This window comes from Pinus tabuliformis, chromosome 8, assembly GCF_031772625.1.
Source record: "Pinus tabuliformis cultivar Carrire ecotype Pingquan chromosome 8, CPIR1, whole genome shotgun sequence".
Classification (NCBI taxonomy): Eukaryota; Viridiplantae; Streptophyta; class Pinopsida; order Pinales; family Pinaceae; genus Pinus; species Pinus tabuliformis.
This window is the reverse complement of record NC_142294.1, coordinates 1,113,047,287-1,113,064,305: the sequence shown is the minus strand read 5'-3', so window position 1 is coordinate 1,113,064,305 and position 17,019 is coordinate 1,113,047,287. Positions and strand designations below refer to the sequence as shown.

Below are 17,019 nucleotides of genomic sequence, written 5' to 3'. Positions count from 1 at the left end.
ACGTAGAGGCCAGGAGGGCTGACGCAGAGCCTCAGAGAGATGTTGGAGAGTTTTCGTGGAGTAGACTTGCCAAATATCTGCTTCCGAAGAGAGGTATTACTGCCAAATAGATATCTCTGTTGGGTGAGCCAGTTTGGCACCCTAGTTGTACTCAAGAAAGCTGCTTAATAAGAAAACCCTCAGAACTGTTGCACCGGTTTTTCCCAAGTTGGGTTTTCCGGGGAAAATTGTCCAAAAATAACGATGTCCCTTGTGTGTTTGTCTGTTATTTTCAGTTGTCGATCTATAGATGGTTGAGACTGCATTTGTGTTTATTTTCAGTATTTATATGGTTAAAAAACTTGTTAAGAAATAAACCAAATAATGCAGTAGGAATTTCTGATGTGTTAGATTCAAAAATATCAACACGAAGAAGATCTACACATGGCTTCTTTCCAGTGAACACTTCCTCCGAAGTTTTGTTGTCTAGGGATCTATGGGGACTTCGATTCTGAATGTAAATAGTTGTCTCCGTGGCTTCTCCCCACAGAAACTTAGGTAGACCCTGACCGTGTAACATTGCTTTTACACTTTCTTCAATTGATCTATTCTTCTATTTTGCAACTCCATTTTGCTCGGGATTATATGGGACTATCAACTCCCTCTTAATCCTAGACTCCTTACAGAATGAAATAATCTCTTTGGATATATATTCTCCTCCATTATTAGATGTTAGTATCTTGATTCTTCTTTCTATAAGGTTCTCCACTTTAGCTTTGAATTCTTGAAATTTTGTGAATACTTTGTCTTTGGTTTTCATAAATTAAACCCAAACCTTTCTTGAATGATCGTTTATAAATGTGACATAATATAGATGACCTCCAAGTGATTTCAGAGTCATAGGGCCACATACATCGGAGTGAATGAGATCCAAGATTTCTTTTGACCGTGAAGAACTGCTTCCAAATGGTCTCTTGGTATTCTCACCCAATGCACATCCCTTGCCTACTCCTTCATGGTCTTCCTTCAATTCAAGTATTCCATCTCCTATGGAACTTAGAGTTAGAAGGATCTTGAAATGTAGATGACCAAATCTTCTATGCCAGAGTTCACACAGGCTAATTTCAATGTGAACTAGGGCTTGGGCCAAAGGAGATATTAGTCTATAGAGTCTTCCTTCTCGAATGCCAATGAATTTAGTTTGTTCTATACTTGAGTCTTTACTCCATACAACAACCCTCCCATCAATGAAAGCTACTCTATCACCCTTATCTTCTAAGCTTGAAATCGAAAGTAAGTTTTTATGCAAACTTGGAACAAATAGAATGTTGTTGAGGTGGATGTTGCTTCCATTCTCCCTCTTTATAGATGTCGATCCAATATCCTTGACGAGATAGCTCTTGTTATCTCCAAGTTCCACTAAATAGGTGGATTTTCCTTTTGATTGGGCCTTCAATAGTTTGGAATGGCGAGTCATGTGTCTTGATGCACCACTTATCAATTACCCAGATGTCTTCATCTTGGAATGTGCCAGAGAGAGTCGAAAAGAGGCCTTCATCATTTTCCTTGATTGATACTTTCTTTGAAGAAGATAAGAGACTCCATGCTTTCTTGATGCCTTCCTTGAGATGGCTTACTATCTTGGAACACTTCTTGATGAACTTCTTCGTTGCAGAGGAGATCTTCATGATGCCCTTTGCCAACCTTAGCTCTAATACCATGTTGAGAATTCAATAGGCCAATGAATATGTTCATTCTCTTTAACTTGATAATTGTTTGTGTTACCTTTTTCCTTATTAGCTTTGTTCCTTATTACTATAATGTGAGATACATCAAACAGCTACCAAAACAATAAGAATAGTGATACAGTATATAGTTGCAAGCCAAGGCCAAAACACCTCCTCTTGAGCAGGAAACCCTTAAATCTCTTCTCTTCTTATAGATCCTTCAAAAGACAAATACCAAGACCTTGTGACTAGGACAAATACCCTCCAAGATCAAGATCAACCACTAACTCGGCCTCCTGCTGCAAGAACTTCGACATCCTATTGTAGATCCGAAATTTTGTCTCCGGGCAACCACTGCTGCCACACTAGAAAACTGCGATCTTCTTCTTAGAGCCTTCCTCTTCCCTTCACTTGCCTTTCCTCGAGACTTAAGGCTATAGAGATGCCCTAAGTGACCTTCACTTGACTTCTTTCTTCTCTTCCTTCAAAGATCAAACCAAAGACGACCCTTGCGCAGAAACCCTAGCTTCGTCTTGCACGTGGGAGAGAGAACTAGCACAAAGACTTTGACTTCCTTCGATTTTTTCTTTGTCCTCTCCTTAGACCTCTTCTTCACATAAAATGAGAGATGAGTGAGTGAGTCTTTTGGAGGATGAGTTCCTCTCTTTATATAGGCCTCTTCAAGGGGTAGATGTGGCTCTTCACTTAGGTCGACTTGATCTTGGAGGGCATTTCGACACTTTAAAGACAAAAATATTTTTTTCTTTACAAGATACAATGTGCCCATTGGGGTCTTCAATATATGACAATGACTCTTAGACCTAGGACAAACCCTAGAAGCACTCGATGGGTGCTTAACCTATAAAATAAAAGAACTTGAGCATGAAACCCATGCTCCAATAATCATAATTTCTTTTCAATTTATAATTTACAAGAATACATTTCATACTTATGAAGACCGAACCTAGTTACACATTTTTCAACACATGTAACCATAAAACTAATACACTAGCAAAATGACAAATTGCACTAGAAATAGTACCAACAGCTGAGCCATTTTATTAACTGAGAAAACAAGGTACATATAAATGAAGAAAATGAACCCGGATTTGCTACAACAAGCTAGTCAAGTCCCAAGTGAAAATGGAGTTGCCCAAGTGCTGGAAACTGCTCTCCCCAAGCCTTTGTGTTGGCCCAATAAATTTTGCTACTGCTGGTTGGAATATAATTGGTGTTTTGGGCCTCTAAAATGCTCAAAAAAATAGAGGAAATTAACTGGAGCCTCCTCACATGGAACCCAGAATAACACAGGGAAATCTCGCGGACCCAAGTGGTGGAAATGGTCCCAGAGTGAACTGCACCCTTCTCCAATATTTATGTTGATGGTTGTTGACTATAACACTTATTTCTTCCAAAAATACCTCCCATAGAATTCTACGAAATTAACCTCGAACTCCTCTCACCAAACCCACAAAAACCCGGAAAGGTTTTGGGTTGAATCCACCGACCCCCGGTGATCCCCAACAAGTGCAAATCGCCAAATATGGCCAGAAAAAGCCACACAATTTGATATTACCAAAATTATGCCTAAATCTCCCACTGGCTAAATTCTCCCTTGAAATTTACCTCTAATCTTCGACCCTTATCTCTCCACAATTCTTCTCCCTTCTTCCCTTGTGTTGGCTAAGCCCGAAACACCTAAACGCTTCCCAATGAAGAGAATTTTGTCCCACAAATTTGTTGCTCTCTATCCCTTCAAAATTACCACAAAATTCCCAGCTCCAACTAGGAAAATCCTCTTGCAAATAACCCAAACTCCAACTTGTTGTATGTTGGACCACAATGAATAACTTGAATTGCCTCTATGCCCAGAAAATACACAAAGCCGGAAATGTTGCTATCAATGAAGCTCTATGAAATCCCAGCACTGGACTCTCTGAATTCCCAACTAGGGAGACACTCGAAGTCCTCCGAAGATGGGATGGAATCCCAGCTGGAATTCCTGTGCTAAACAGCACTCTACCCTTGTGCTAAACAACTCCAAGAGAAGATGAAGTGTTAAGTGTAATAGTCAAAAGATGATCCACAAAGTGAGTCCCTCCTCCTTTTATATTTTCTCTCTGTTGAGAAATTTAGGGAAATCAATGTTAACAATTTCTCTACTTGATAATTGCTTGTGATATGCTTGTTCTTCTTTTACTTATGATCTTTCACTTTGTTAGCTTATTAGAGTGTTCTTTTTCATCAAGACAATTATCAAAATAAAGACAAGTGACACAAAATATAGGCTTCTCCAGCCAGGGCCAAAACCTCTCACCTCTTGAGAGGAAAACCCGATAAAATTCTTCTTCTAGATCTTCAATTGATAAGTACCAAGACCATGACACTGAACCCTTGACTATAGTATCCTTCCAAGAAACTTGTCACCCACCTTGATCTGCTTCTCCCTTCCTTTGTCTTTCCTCCTAGAGAAACTCGGTCTCTATCTCGTTGTACTGTACCTTCACTACTTCCCTAGAGAATCTCGGTCTCTAGTTCTTCCAGAGAGAACCTCGACCTCTACTTTGATCACTTAGTAGAGTTTCTCTCTTGTTGCCCCAGAAGAATTTGCTGCCCAAACTTCGTACTTCCCAGAAGAATCTGTTACCCAAACTTCACACTGCCGAGAAGATTCTACTGCCTGGACTTTGCACTTTCCCAAAAGATCTTGCTGCCCAAACTTCACACTTCCCAGAAGAATCTTCGTTGTACCCAGTAGATGATGACCCAAAAGAATCTTCGTCCTACCCTTTTGTTGCTTCTTCTTCATCCTCCTTTTAGTCCTCTTTCTTCTGCCTTCTACTTCGCACTTTTCCAGTGAATGCTTGTACAAATTGTGTGTCTCCAAATGAGGCCAAGTAGGGCTATATATACCCTTCTTCGTTGCCCTTTAGGCCGACTTGACAACTGGAGTTTAGGCCGACTTCATCTTGCAACTTCCTCATAGTTTGTAGGCCGACTTGAAGGGGTTTTGGTGACAAGTTCTTGGAGGATACTTTACATAGACAATATTGACCTTTTGCCAAGTGTAACATGACTTCATTTACATGACAATGACTCTTTTATGACTAGATGAATAAACCCTAAAGACTCTTAATGGGAGTCTTGACTCAAAAACAAAATCCCTTGCTCATGACATTCATGAAGCAAGTCAATATAGTAATTTCATTTGTCTTATTTACATCTCTTTACATAAAATCATAATTACAAGTCATTATGAAGACCGAACCTAGTTACACTTTTTCAACACTCTCTATCCTTCTAGACTCCTTTTAATATTATTTATTGGTGGGGTTCATTTTCCACTTAGCTACTTTTTCCACCATTTTAATAGAATAATAATTTGTCATCAATCTGCAATAAAATAATACTTGCCACTTTTCTCCAAAATACTAGTTGCCCCTTTTAATTAATATTACCCAAATTGGGCAAAATTCCCATGCTCACAAAATTGGGGATATTACAGTTATGAGTCATGACAACAAATAGGGTCCTATAACAAAAGGTTCACTATTTGAATTCTCCAATTGCTTTCTCTACATGTCAAACACAAGACCACCTCATCAAAGACTACCCTCATTGTAAAACCCCTTAGTGTTGTTCCCAAGGTGTAGGTGTTTCAGCCTTCACCATCCCTATTGATAAGGTTGCTTTGTTAGTTGGCTTTGGCCAAGTGGCTAAGAAGGATGGCCCATAGGCCAAGGATGGTAAGCATTTAATTCATCAATCTCAGATCTTTGGTGTTGGATTTGGTGTGGGTGTGGTACAAAAGTCTACCACAGGTACAAAAGGCCTTGTCTTGCAACCAAATTCGAATACTATTTCCAAACGACCTCCAGATGGTTCCTAGAGATAGAGCACTATCCCGATTTCATCAATAGTTGCTAGTGATCAAGTGCAAGGTATGGGAACTAATGATGTTTGGCAGGTAATGTCCAACAAGCAAAAAGGAGGCTCATCTCCCACTTGCTTGGACAAGCCTAGTAAAGTAGTGAATCCCACTCCAAGTGTGAATTCATTCAAAGAAGTCGTTTCCTCTTCTCGAGACAATGGTGCTCCTTCTCTAGGGGAATATGGTATTAAGCAACATATTCAACACTCTAGGCAAACCTCTCTTCTTACAATGAATCTCTCACTCGTTTCTTAAAAAGTAGAAAGTAGATAATCCTAGATCACAAGTAGATTGGTCATGGAATGCTTCAAAAAGTTAAATTGGATGTAGCGTTTTTGCGGGAGGTCAAGTCTACTAGATATGACCTTCAAAACCACATGACTTATGCGTTGAATGGTTTCTTTTAAACTATAGATGATTCATAGGGGGATAATGCTGGCTATTTCCCCATATTTGCAAAGTTTTGTTACAACTATGTTTGTGATCCTTACAATGAATTCATGTGGATTACTTTGTTGATTCAATAGAGATTGTTGGGATTTAGTTCAATCTATGCTCCCAATATTAGCTCAGGTTAGTTGAATATTTGGGAGTGGATGGCTTCTTCCTTATCAAATGTAGAATGGATTGTTTGTGGAGATTTCCTTATGGGAGAATGGAAGGGTGATTGGGTTGGTGGTACGAGAATAGTTGTTATTGGATCTGAAAAACATGCTTGGGTGAGATGTAAGGTTGCTCTTTAGCATTTTGATCCTAACTGGGGAAAAGGGGCTTGATTACGGTGATTGGTTCTCATGGTCCAATTTTAGGCAAGAGAAGGATAAGATGAAGACAACATTAGATGTATTTTAAAAAATATATATATGAATATTACTAAAAGCATGTTCGGTGCTCATGGCCTCCAACAGTGCTAGTCATTGGAATAACCCAAAAACACCTTGGAGTGAGCAAATTTACAAATTTTGAGATACATCATACAAAGGAAGCTAAGACGAGCAGCATTTCTTCCTAACTTTCCCTACCCTTAATAACATGAGACATAACTTTTCCCAATCTCATAGTCCTTTTACACTCTAGTTCCTCTTAGCTTATCAAAACCATAATGAGCTTCATGTAATTCCTTTTATTTGTCCAATAGACATTGTTCGTCTTAGGTGAAAATAAACATCATCATCATCGTCATCATAATTAAATGTTGAGATGCATAGTCTATTGACTTAGAACGGTAGACCTAGATATCTAATGGACTGATAAAGTTCATTATGAAGTATTGGTTTACATGGGCGTTAGACCAATTATACTTGAAATAATATGAAGCTTAAACATTTATTTCATCACCTCTTGAACACAAAATATTGACCACAAAATGTCATCCATCAGCATGAACATCAAATGAGCTCAGCATGTTTCAACAACCTTATAAAGGATATTTCCTCCTATTTCTAATATCTACTCGAATCCACTATCACAATTAGCAGCTAACAGAATTATCTCTAGTCATGTGATATTGTAATTCATATAGCAACAAAGATATCAAGCGAAAAGTATATTGGAAAACAACTCAAGCCTTGAAAAGCGAAATTGCTTCATTTGTTACCAATGCAATGTTGTTGTTAACCAAGACATGTTCAATTTAAAATGTTTCTCATGCCCTATGTCACAAAGCTACATATATTTGGTAGTGCCTTTGTGTCAAACCATTCCGCAATTCATATAAATTGCGACAATCATATTTCATGCATATGATAAGATAAAGCATTTTCCCTTAAGAGGAATTGTAGATTGTTTACCACATTTTGATGTAGTTGTTTTATTTTGTATTGTGAAGAATAGGAACACATTATTTTGGCATCAAGGATCCCTTGGGAGGTAAACAATCAAATACAAAAATTGATCCTATCCAATTTTCAATTGTAATTATAGGTGTCATTTGATGTCTCTAGGCTTTCAGGCATTAAAAAATTCTAGAATTATTTGCTTCATAGAATTCTTACTCTTTAATCATTTTCATTCTAATAGCATGAACTAGAGACTACTAAGAAAAAATATTGCATTGTGTATGCAAGTGGTATGCCCTATATTACCTCCATTATTGTTTATCAATTGAATACTCATTCACAACCAAAGAAAACTATTATACATTATCAAAAAGAGATAATCTATGGTATTCAAAATAAATACTTACATAAAGGATCTCCAAGGAGCTTCTCATTATTTGTCCCACAATCAATCATCACAGGAAGCACCTAGAAATGAGTGAATGTAAGAAATACTACTCATGCATGCATATTATAGACGTGTTCAACAAATTTATAGAGAAAAATAAACAAAGAAAGTCAAACTATTATAGGCCTATATCATAAAATTTAAACAGTGTACAAATGGATAAAAGAGGGTGTTGGTTGAATCGTATTTTTGCATGAGATTGTGAATCACTGAAAATAGTCCAAGAAAAGGTGGCAAATCTTCCTTATTCCCAAAATAACAACACCAAGAGATTCCAATGGAGATAAAAATACTTAAAAGAAATTACCATGTTACTATAATAAGCTTCCCATAAAACAAAGAAAAAATGATAAGGTAAACCTTTAGAGTTCTAGATTTTAAGCCATACCCTCAACATATTAGAACCATGAGCATTGTTCACTAACAAAACATTAAGAATGATCTGTTGACATTCTCATATTTGACAATGTTACAACAATAACAAATCTCATTAAACAAAAGCACACAAGTGTCCACATATCATCAAATATTTCTCCATTTCTTTTGAACATCAACTTCAACTAAGAAGACAAATAGTTCAACAAAAAGATCAAACACTTTCCAAAATATTAACAAGAAAGATTGTTAAACCAAACAAAAAGTCCCATGATATATATATATAAGAGACTTAAAGATAGCCCCAATAGTTAGCTTGAGCAATTGAACCATCCATCCAAGGCATGTTGCTTACAGGGACACCAAAGATCACAAGTTTAAATCTAGTCATGTCTCTTTGGGTTAGCAGCGACCACTGTGTTTGGTGGTCGAACAACCCTCCATCTAGATATTATGAGGAAAAAGAGGGAATCTCGCAAGGTTTTCGTTGGAAAAAAATATGCTTAAATATATCTACTATATAGATGGATACATCAAAGACGTACAAAAGAATAATCAAATAATGATTGCAAGGAAGTTCATGTTAATTAATCACAAATCAAAAGGCCAATTGTATACATTTCAAAATAACCTAGTTACCACACAAACTAGCACCTTTAACTTAAAGTCCCAGAGATAAATGCCAGCCTTGTGAAACTCGAGGTTGGCCACTATCACCTCATCAACTCTCCTCTCACTTCAGATCAAGTGGAAACCTAATCCAAGGGGGCTATCCCGAAAGGTTGACTAGGCTTACTTTGAGTCGTAGGAGGGAGTAAAGAAAAGCTAGCAACATTGTAGGTGGAGGGTGATAAATTAAGAAGGGCTTGGGTGATGAGTGAAAGGAAGATCACTGCCTCATCTAGAGAGAAAATCGAGGGTTTTTAGGCAGCCATTTCACACATTCTAAACACTTAGACTTGGTTGAACAATAGATTTTGGTGGTTAGGATCCTACAAAATAAGTGAGGGTGAAGGTCATGTTGACCACTACTGGTCAACTACCCATGCAGTACACCCCCCTTTTCTTTGCAAAAAGGGGCAGCACCTGATCAGCGTTTCTGTGCCATCCTGCAGTCATCAGCAGCTTGATCATTTTGATTGTAAACCCAGTCTGCATGTATGAATTGTAAATAATCTTAACAGACATGAGTCGTGTATGTGAATTGCCTAGGTGGACCTAACTTTCTAGTGGTAATCTACGTCCCGGAAGGTTTTTCGTCTCACCGATCCATGGATCGGCAGAGTTTTCCTTCAAACCTGACCCCAAAGCCGGGATGGATTTTGTCATTAGAACTTTAGGAGAATCCTAGTGTGTTGATCTGCTAGATTATAGTTGTGTCGCAGAACTGGGTGTTTTGTGAGGGTCTGTATTAAGTGGGTTTGTCCCCTTGAGATGTAAATTGTAAAAAGTCATCATGAAATGTGTCTTGAGGGTTGAAAATGTTTTAAATCCCCTCGTGAGTCCTAAGTCCTAGGTCCTAGGTGATGTTTCCGAAGGCTTAGTTCGATGATCCATTTAAAAAATGAAATAAAATAATAAAATAAATAAAAATTTTAAAAATGAAATAAATAAAAAATTAAAAAAAAAATAAAAAAAATAAAGCAAAAACCCTAACTAATAAAATAATAATATTTTAAGTGAATAAATCGACGGATGAGATCAAGAGATGTCTTGATCCTCATCAACGGTCGAGATCATTTCTACATGGATCATTCGAACTAGCCGTTGGGATCATTTCCTTTATATAGGGTCTTAGGGGGTCATTTCAGATCATTCGATCTGTGAGTCTTGTACTGAAAAAGCTCTCTTGTAATCTGTTTTCTGGTTAATAAAAGAAGACTTTGGGGTCCAAATCTGGCTGGTGTTACTCTCTGGAAGTGCTGTGAGACTTTTAAATTTTTTGCATATTTCACTTTTTCAGCCATCAATAATAGCTTGTTTTTAGAGTATTGTGAGCACAGGTATCTTGTTCACTTGCTAGGGTTTGAGTGTTGTTAGGGTTTCTGAAATAATGGCAGGTATCTCCATTATTTCCTGAGATCTAGCAGCATTCTTGCTCTCTTTTCTGATGGTTGCTTGAGCTGTGCAGAAAAATCTTTACTGAAGAAATATTGGTGGGCGTTTGGGGAAGTTCTAGGCTGAACCAGCCGACTCCCACAGGCTCTTCTTTGCAGAGCCCAGCTGATTTTGGCCCTGGGTTAATCATTTAAAGTTTATTTCCTGTTTAACATGAGAAATTTCTGAAGCTTATATGATATTCTAAAGTATTCCTGTTCTTATTTTCTGAATCTGGCTGAAGAAGGGCCAAAATTTGTAAATTAATTAGCTTTTTTTTGGGGGGGGTTTTGCTTATATTAGGGTTTTCAGTGATCTTGTATTTTTCAGGCTGCCAAAAACAATGACATGAACTTGTGAGAACCTGCGGATCAGCAAACCAGCAAAACTATGGACCCGCGTGCCTTTCAAAACCACGCAGTCACCTACGCATTATTATCATGAAGATCAATTTTGTTCCATGTTAATGGAATTGATCCATAAGGCTGTATCTATCACTGCATAATCTCTCCACCAAAAAAATATGATGAAAACGGCACCCATTCAAAACAAAAATCGATTGAGCCTTTGAGACTGAGCGAGGATCAATTTTCCCGACACTTTCAGTTTCCATTCAATAGGCGCAACGTCAGGAATATCCACGCGTTTTATTGGTCTCTGCTGGAGAAACGTGAATGCAAAGGCGTTTTTTGCTGCTGTCTGGTGTTAGAAACCCCCTTCATTTCTTTCAGATCACCACAGTACTCTGCAGCGGCAGCGATAATATAGTTAATCTGTTGTTTGAGAATTAAAAGCATTCAGCACATTCGTAAATCTGGTGATTTCTGTCATTCATTAATCGTTATGCGCATGACTGTCTGGGCAGACTAGCTGGTCTTCGATCCCATTCACCGCCAGTTTCTCATCACAGCAATTCGTTTTCAGATCGATGCCCAGTTCTACGATTCACATTTTCATTTCCGGGCCAGGTTTGTTAGATTTAAGGTAGATCGAGCCTCCTTTGGTCACGCAATACGTATTACGGTTTGGGTTTCAGGTATAATTTTAATTTCGTTTTCATATCAAATTTTAATTTCAAGTTTTTTTTGATTTAGACTTTAGATATTTTAAAATCTCGACTTCAGTTTTATGTTAGATTTAAAATTTTATTAGTTTTGTTTTATATTTGAAATAGATTTTAATTAGTTTTAGATTTAACTTTTGTTTGATTTTAATTTTTAGGTTTTAATTTTTATAATAAATCGTTTTAATTTTTATAATAAATCGTTTTCCTTTTTTTTTTGGAATTTTTCTAAAATAAAAATTTAAATAAAAAATAAAAAGATTTATTTTTGGCTTGGTTAAGTTTTAGATTAATTTTTAATTCTTAGGCTTAGGCTTTTGTTAGATTAGTTTTAATTTCAGATTTAAATATTTTAGATCTTAAAATTTTAGTTTTTATTTTTTTTATTTTTTTTAGCTAAGTCTCATTTTAGATTCATTTCTTTTAAATTTATTTATATATAAAAAATAAATAAATAAATAAAAATAAAAAAAAAATTGGAAAAGTTCTCTCTTGTGACAAGATCCAGTTATTTCCATGCTGAGATTCAAATCTATAAATGCGGAATGAATGCTTTATCTGTACATGAATGATTATCTGGTTAACGATTTGTGATTGCATCAGTATTTTCTTAGTTGCTAATATCATTATTGAGATTTGGTCATTACAGGAACTTTATGGTTTTACTGAATATTTAAACATGGTTCTAGTTATTTGATGATAAATAGCTGTTGTTCATGGTTTATGTTCTTACATCGTTTATCAAGTAATCCTTCAAAAATCAATCTCATAAGGCACTGGTCCACCAAATTAATAAAATCATTTTAGTGCATCGTGTCTCCCAGCCCAACTGTTTGGCAGTTGGCCTTCATCATCTCACAGGGTCTACCCCCCTTAGCCGTGGGAGACAGGCTTAAACGGAGGGATCGGGGATCAGAGTGACAGCCCCCGGTCTGAGCGTTGTCGTGTCAATCCGCGCGACAACATTTTTTGGCGCCGTTGCCGGGGATAGAGTTTTTCTGTCCTTGGTTCTTACATTTCAAGCTTTTCTGTGTTTAACTTCTTGTTCAAGTGGCGACTCCACTTCCTATATTATCTGCAAGAGTGTACACTAGAAGACATCCAAGCAGTCTGTGCAACCCCACTCCTGATCCTGAAAAGGTTTACAGGGTGCGATCACACAAACTCGCTTCTCGTACACTCCTTGCAAATCTTGGACAAGAAGCCCTTTCCGATATTCATTTGCTCTTTAAAGGTCAAGTTAGGCGCAGCACCATGAGTCTGTATGCCCCTTGTGATTTTTCTAACATTCCTGGATACCCCAATGCTATTCCATCTGTTGGGATAGACAAATTGCCTAACTTTCAAGGAGATAATGCCATTACTGTTAATTCCCATTTGCGAGATTTCAACATATGGATGGCTAAGTATGCTAGATCTCCTGATTTTGATCATGAAGATGTCAGGATGACTCTTTTTATCTTGACTCTAGGAGGTGATGCTTATGACTGGTTTACAGAAAAACCTCCAAGTTCATTTAACTCTTTACAATCAATCATTAATTCATTTAGAGAAAAATATGGAGATAAGAGAGAGGGAAGACATCTTGTAAGAGCTCTTACTCTGATGAAAAAGAGAGAGGATGAAACTGTTGAAGAATTTAATAGAAGGTTTAATGGTATTATTAGAGAATTACCTCAAGACTATAAACCTACAGATAAAACTCTCCAAGATTTTTACATTGATGCCTTTGGTCCTGAACCATCTTATGAGTTAAGGCGTGCTAAACTTACTGATTATCGAGATTGCCAAGCCTTAGTTGTAGAACTTGAAAAGGACAAGGCAGCTTCTGGGAAGTCTGAAATCCCAGGTTTTGATAGGGCTGCTACGAAACTAAAGGAACCTAAGGGAAAAGCAGTCCAAGAGCCAGAAAGTGAGCTTGTTCTTAAATTGCTTCAAAAAATTGAAACTATGGAAATTAATCATAATAAGGAGATAAACACTTTGCAGAATAGATTGATTCAAATGGAAAGAACGCAATCGCAAAATTTTCAACCTCGAAATAATAATAACAGAAATAATAATTGGCAAAGAAGGGGTCAATCTAGTGAGCAGAGACCCCCTAATCCGCTTACTAATCTGGTAGATAATGCTCCTCCTTATTGTCGTGCTTGCGATACTTTTCACGAAGAGTCCTCTTGTCCCATTATCAGAAGACTCTTGGATAATGGAATGTTTGGGACAGGTGAGCAAATAAACGTAGTAGGGAGCAAGTTTCCTTTGCCTATGAATGATTGGATAGAGGTTAAGGAAAGGAGCTATGATGTTATGAATCCTTCATCTGCTTTTAGTATAAATAACCTTGAAAATGAAGATGACATTTTAGCTAGGTTATATGGTGAGAAACCCTCTCCTGAGAAAATTTTAAAAATTGCTAGAGATAAGGGTTTGACATACCAAAGAAGGGATAAAGATCAGAGCGGGAATCAAATTCCCCCTCGAACTTTAAGCCCTGGCATAAACTCTGGAATAGATGTCGATTTGGGAAGTTGGTTTAACAACGCAAAAATCTGGGTTCCTGTATCTGAGATCGCTAAGATCCCTTCCCAAAAAGACAAGTTACTAAAGGCAATTCAGGGTCCTCAAGTCAACACTTCTCAGCAGAAGATTCGCGAGGTTGACTATCATGATGCTCCTATTTATCTGCAAAGCGTGGATGCTGATAACAAAGGTCATCAACCCTTCTTTATCACCTTATTAGTCAACGGGTATAAATTGAATAACTGCATGTTGGATTCAGGTGCATCTGCTTGCGTTATGACTAAAAGGGTCATGGAACAGCTTAACTTAAGAGTTTCTAGACCCTACTATAATATATGTGCTATGGATTCTAAGAAAATCGAAGTACATGGTTTAATCAAGGATTTACAAGTTCACCTTTCAGTTTACCCGGACATCATGGTTGTTATGGATATTGTTGTCGTTGATGTACCTGATGCTTGGGGTATGCTGTTATCTAGAAAGTGGGCCTCTGATCTAGGAGGAAGCATTCAGATGAATTGGTCATATGCTATGATTCCTTCTCCTAGCGGTGATGGTTTTGTTAGGCTAAATAGAGAGCCCGAGAGGAAGTTTCATGTTGAAGATCCTAAGAAGCCTCATAATGAAATAATTAGAGAGCAATCTGACATCGGGAACTATTCTATCATGTCTAATTTCATAATTCCTCCGGATGATAAGGTTAAGAATCTTAAAGATGAAGTCTGGTATATGTACTTCGATGGTGCGTTCTCTAGTCATGGTAAGGGTGCTGGAATAGTGCTTAAGTCTCCCCTTGGTCACATATTCAAGTTTGCCTATCGTCTAGAATTTGAAGCAACCAACAATGTCACTGAGTATGAAGCCATATTGTTGGGACTTGAATTGGCCAAAGCTTTAAGGATTAAATTGCTTAGCATCAAGGGGGATTCCGATCTGGTTATCATGCAGCTTAAAAACAAATTCACATGTAGAAATCAGAGATTAAGAAACTATCGAAATGCTGTGTGGGATACTATGGAGCACTTCGATGCCCTTAACCTTGAAGCAATTCCTAGAGAGCTAAATAGTTTGGCAGATGAACTTGCCGTAGCTGCTACCACTTTCCAGTTGTCTGACGAGTTAATTAACGATAAAATTAAAATGGAAGTAATATTCAGACCATCTGTTCCAGACAACTCAGAGCATTGGCAAGTTTTTAATGATGAAAAACAAGTCGTTCGTTTTCTCAATAGTTTGGATGAGTTTGAGGATTTCCGGATAGTTTCTGGCGAGGATGGTTCTTTAGATCATAGACATATCATAAATCCTACTCCCATAAATGTAGTTGCCTTAGAGCAACATTTTGATCGGCATGATGCTACGAAGCTGAGAGAAGAAAACAAGTTGGACCCAGGTGAGTACCTCGAAATCAACATTGGTACTTCTAAAAATCCGAGAATAGTTAAAATTGGTAAAGGTACTAGTTTGGAGGAAAGGAAAAAGTTAACTGATTTACTTCATAAATATAGAGATGTTTTAGCTTTTTCCTATGATGAATTAAAAGGCTATAGGGAAGATGTTATGGAGCATACTATCCCTTAAAGGACGAGAATGCTAAACCCTTTCGGCAGAAACTTAGGCAAATTAATCCGAAATTAGCCCCCTTGGTCGAGAAAGAACTTGCAAAGATGCTTTCAGCAGGGATCATCGCTCAAACTAGGCATTTGACATGGTGTTCGAATTTGGTGATTGTTAGGAAAAAGAACGGTACAATAAGACTTTGTGTCGATTTTAGAAACCTTAATCTAGCATGCAAAAAGGATAATTACCCTTTGCCAAACATGGAAACTTTGTTGCAAAGAGTAACTGGGTCTGGAATGATGTCATTGCTAGATGGCTTTTCTGGGTATAATCAAGTTTGGGTTAAAAAGGAAGATCGACACAAGACCACATTTACAACACCATGGGGTACTTTTGAATACATCAGAATGCCATTTGGGTTAACAAATGCTGGGGCTACTTTCCAGAGGGCCATGGATTATGCCTTCAAAGGGTTGATCGGGAAAATTATCGAAATTTACCAAGACGATCTTACCGTTTTCTCTAAAGATGGTATCAGTCATATAGATCATCTTAGGAAAGTTTTCGATAGATGCAGAGAATATGGAATTTCTTTGAATCCGGCTAAATCTATTTTTGGGGTAACAGAAGGGAAATTACTCGGTCATATCATTTCTAAGGAAGGAATCAAGATCGATCCCGAACGAGTTGAAGCAATTCAAAAGATTCCTCTCCCGCATAATCTTAAATCCCTTCAGTCTTTCCTTGGAAAGATAAATTTTATTAGAAGATTCATCCCAAATTATGCAGAAATAGCTAAGCCCATTCAAAGTCTTCTGAAGAAAGATGCAAAATTTGTCTGGCAAGAAGAGGGCAAAAAGGCTTTCCAAGAAATCAAGTCCGCTATTGCAAAAGCTCCTGTCCTGGTTAGTCCTAATTACTCCAAGGATTTCATGATTTTTTCTTTCGCTTCTGAAGATACCATTGCCGGTGTCTTGCTTCAAAAGAATCGAGATGGTCACGAGCAGCCTATTGCTTTCATGAGTAGAGCACTTCAAAACTCCGAATTGAAGTACAATACCATGGAAAAGCAGGCTTATGCCCTGGTCAAGTCTCTTAAGCATTTTAAAACTTATGTGGGTTATTCTAAGATCATTGCTTTCGTCCCACATTCTGCTGTTAAAGACATATTAACTCAAACCGATTGCTTAGGGACTCGTGCTAGGTGGGTTACTAAGATACAGGAGTATGATTTGGAAATCAGACCCACCAAGCTAATCAAAGGCCAAGGATTAGCTCAAATGTTAACTGAAAGTAATGAAAAGACTCTTGGTTTGTTTTGCCTTAACGATCTATCTTCGCCAGAATTGAAAAGATTAGCAGAGCATGAATGGTATAAGGACATAGTTTACTACTTAACCAATCTTGCATGTCCTAACCATTTAGTCGCTCATAAGAGAAGGGCTCTTAGACTAAAAGCCACTAAGTACTGCCTTATGAAGGATGGCCTTGGATGGAGAAATCCTGAGGGCATAGTGCTTAGGTGTGTTGACGATGTTGAG

The 17,019-nt window shown here is 37.5% G+C and overlaps 1 protein-coding gene across 1 annotated transcript in view; it reads right to left on the bottom strand.

The window, feature by feature from the left end:
• Positions 1-17,019, bottom strand: part of LOC149239243 (NAD-dependent malic enzyme, mitochondrial-like) — a 220,000-nt gene that overhangs the window by 74,136 nt on the left and 128,845 nt on the right. The window contains exon 6 of the mRNA XM_089367096.1: positions 7,823-7,883. Coding sequence (XP_089223222.1) covers positions 7,823-7,883 — 61 coding nt within the window. The remainder of the gene's footprint in view (positions 1-7,822; positions 7,884-17,019) is intronic.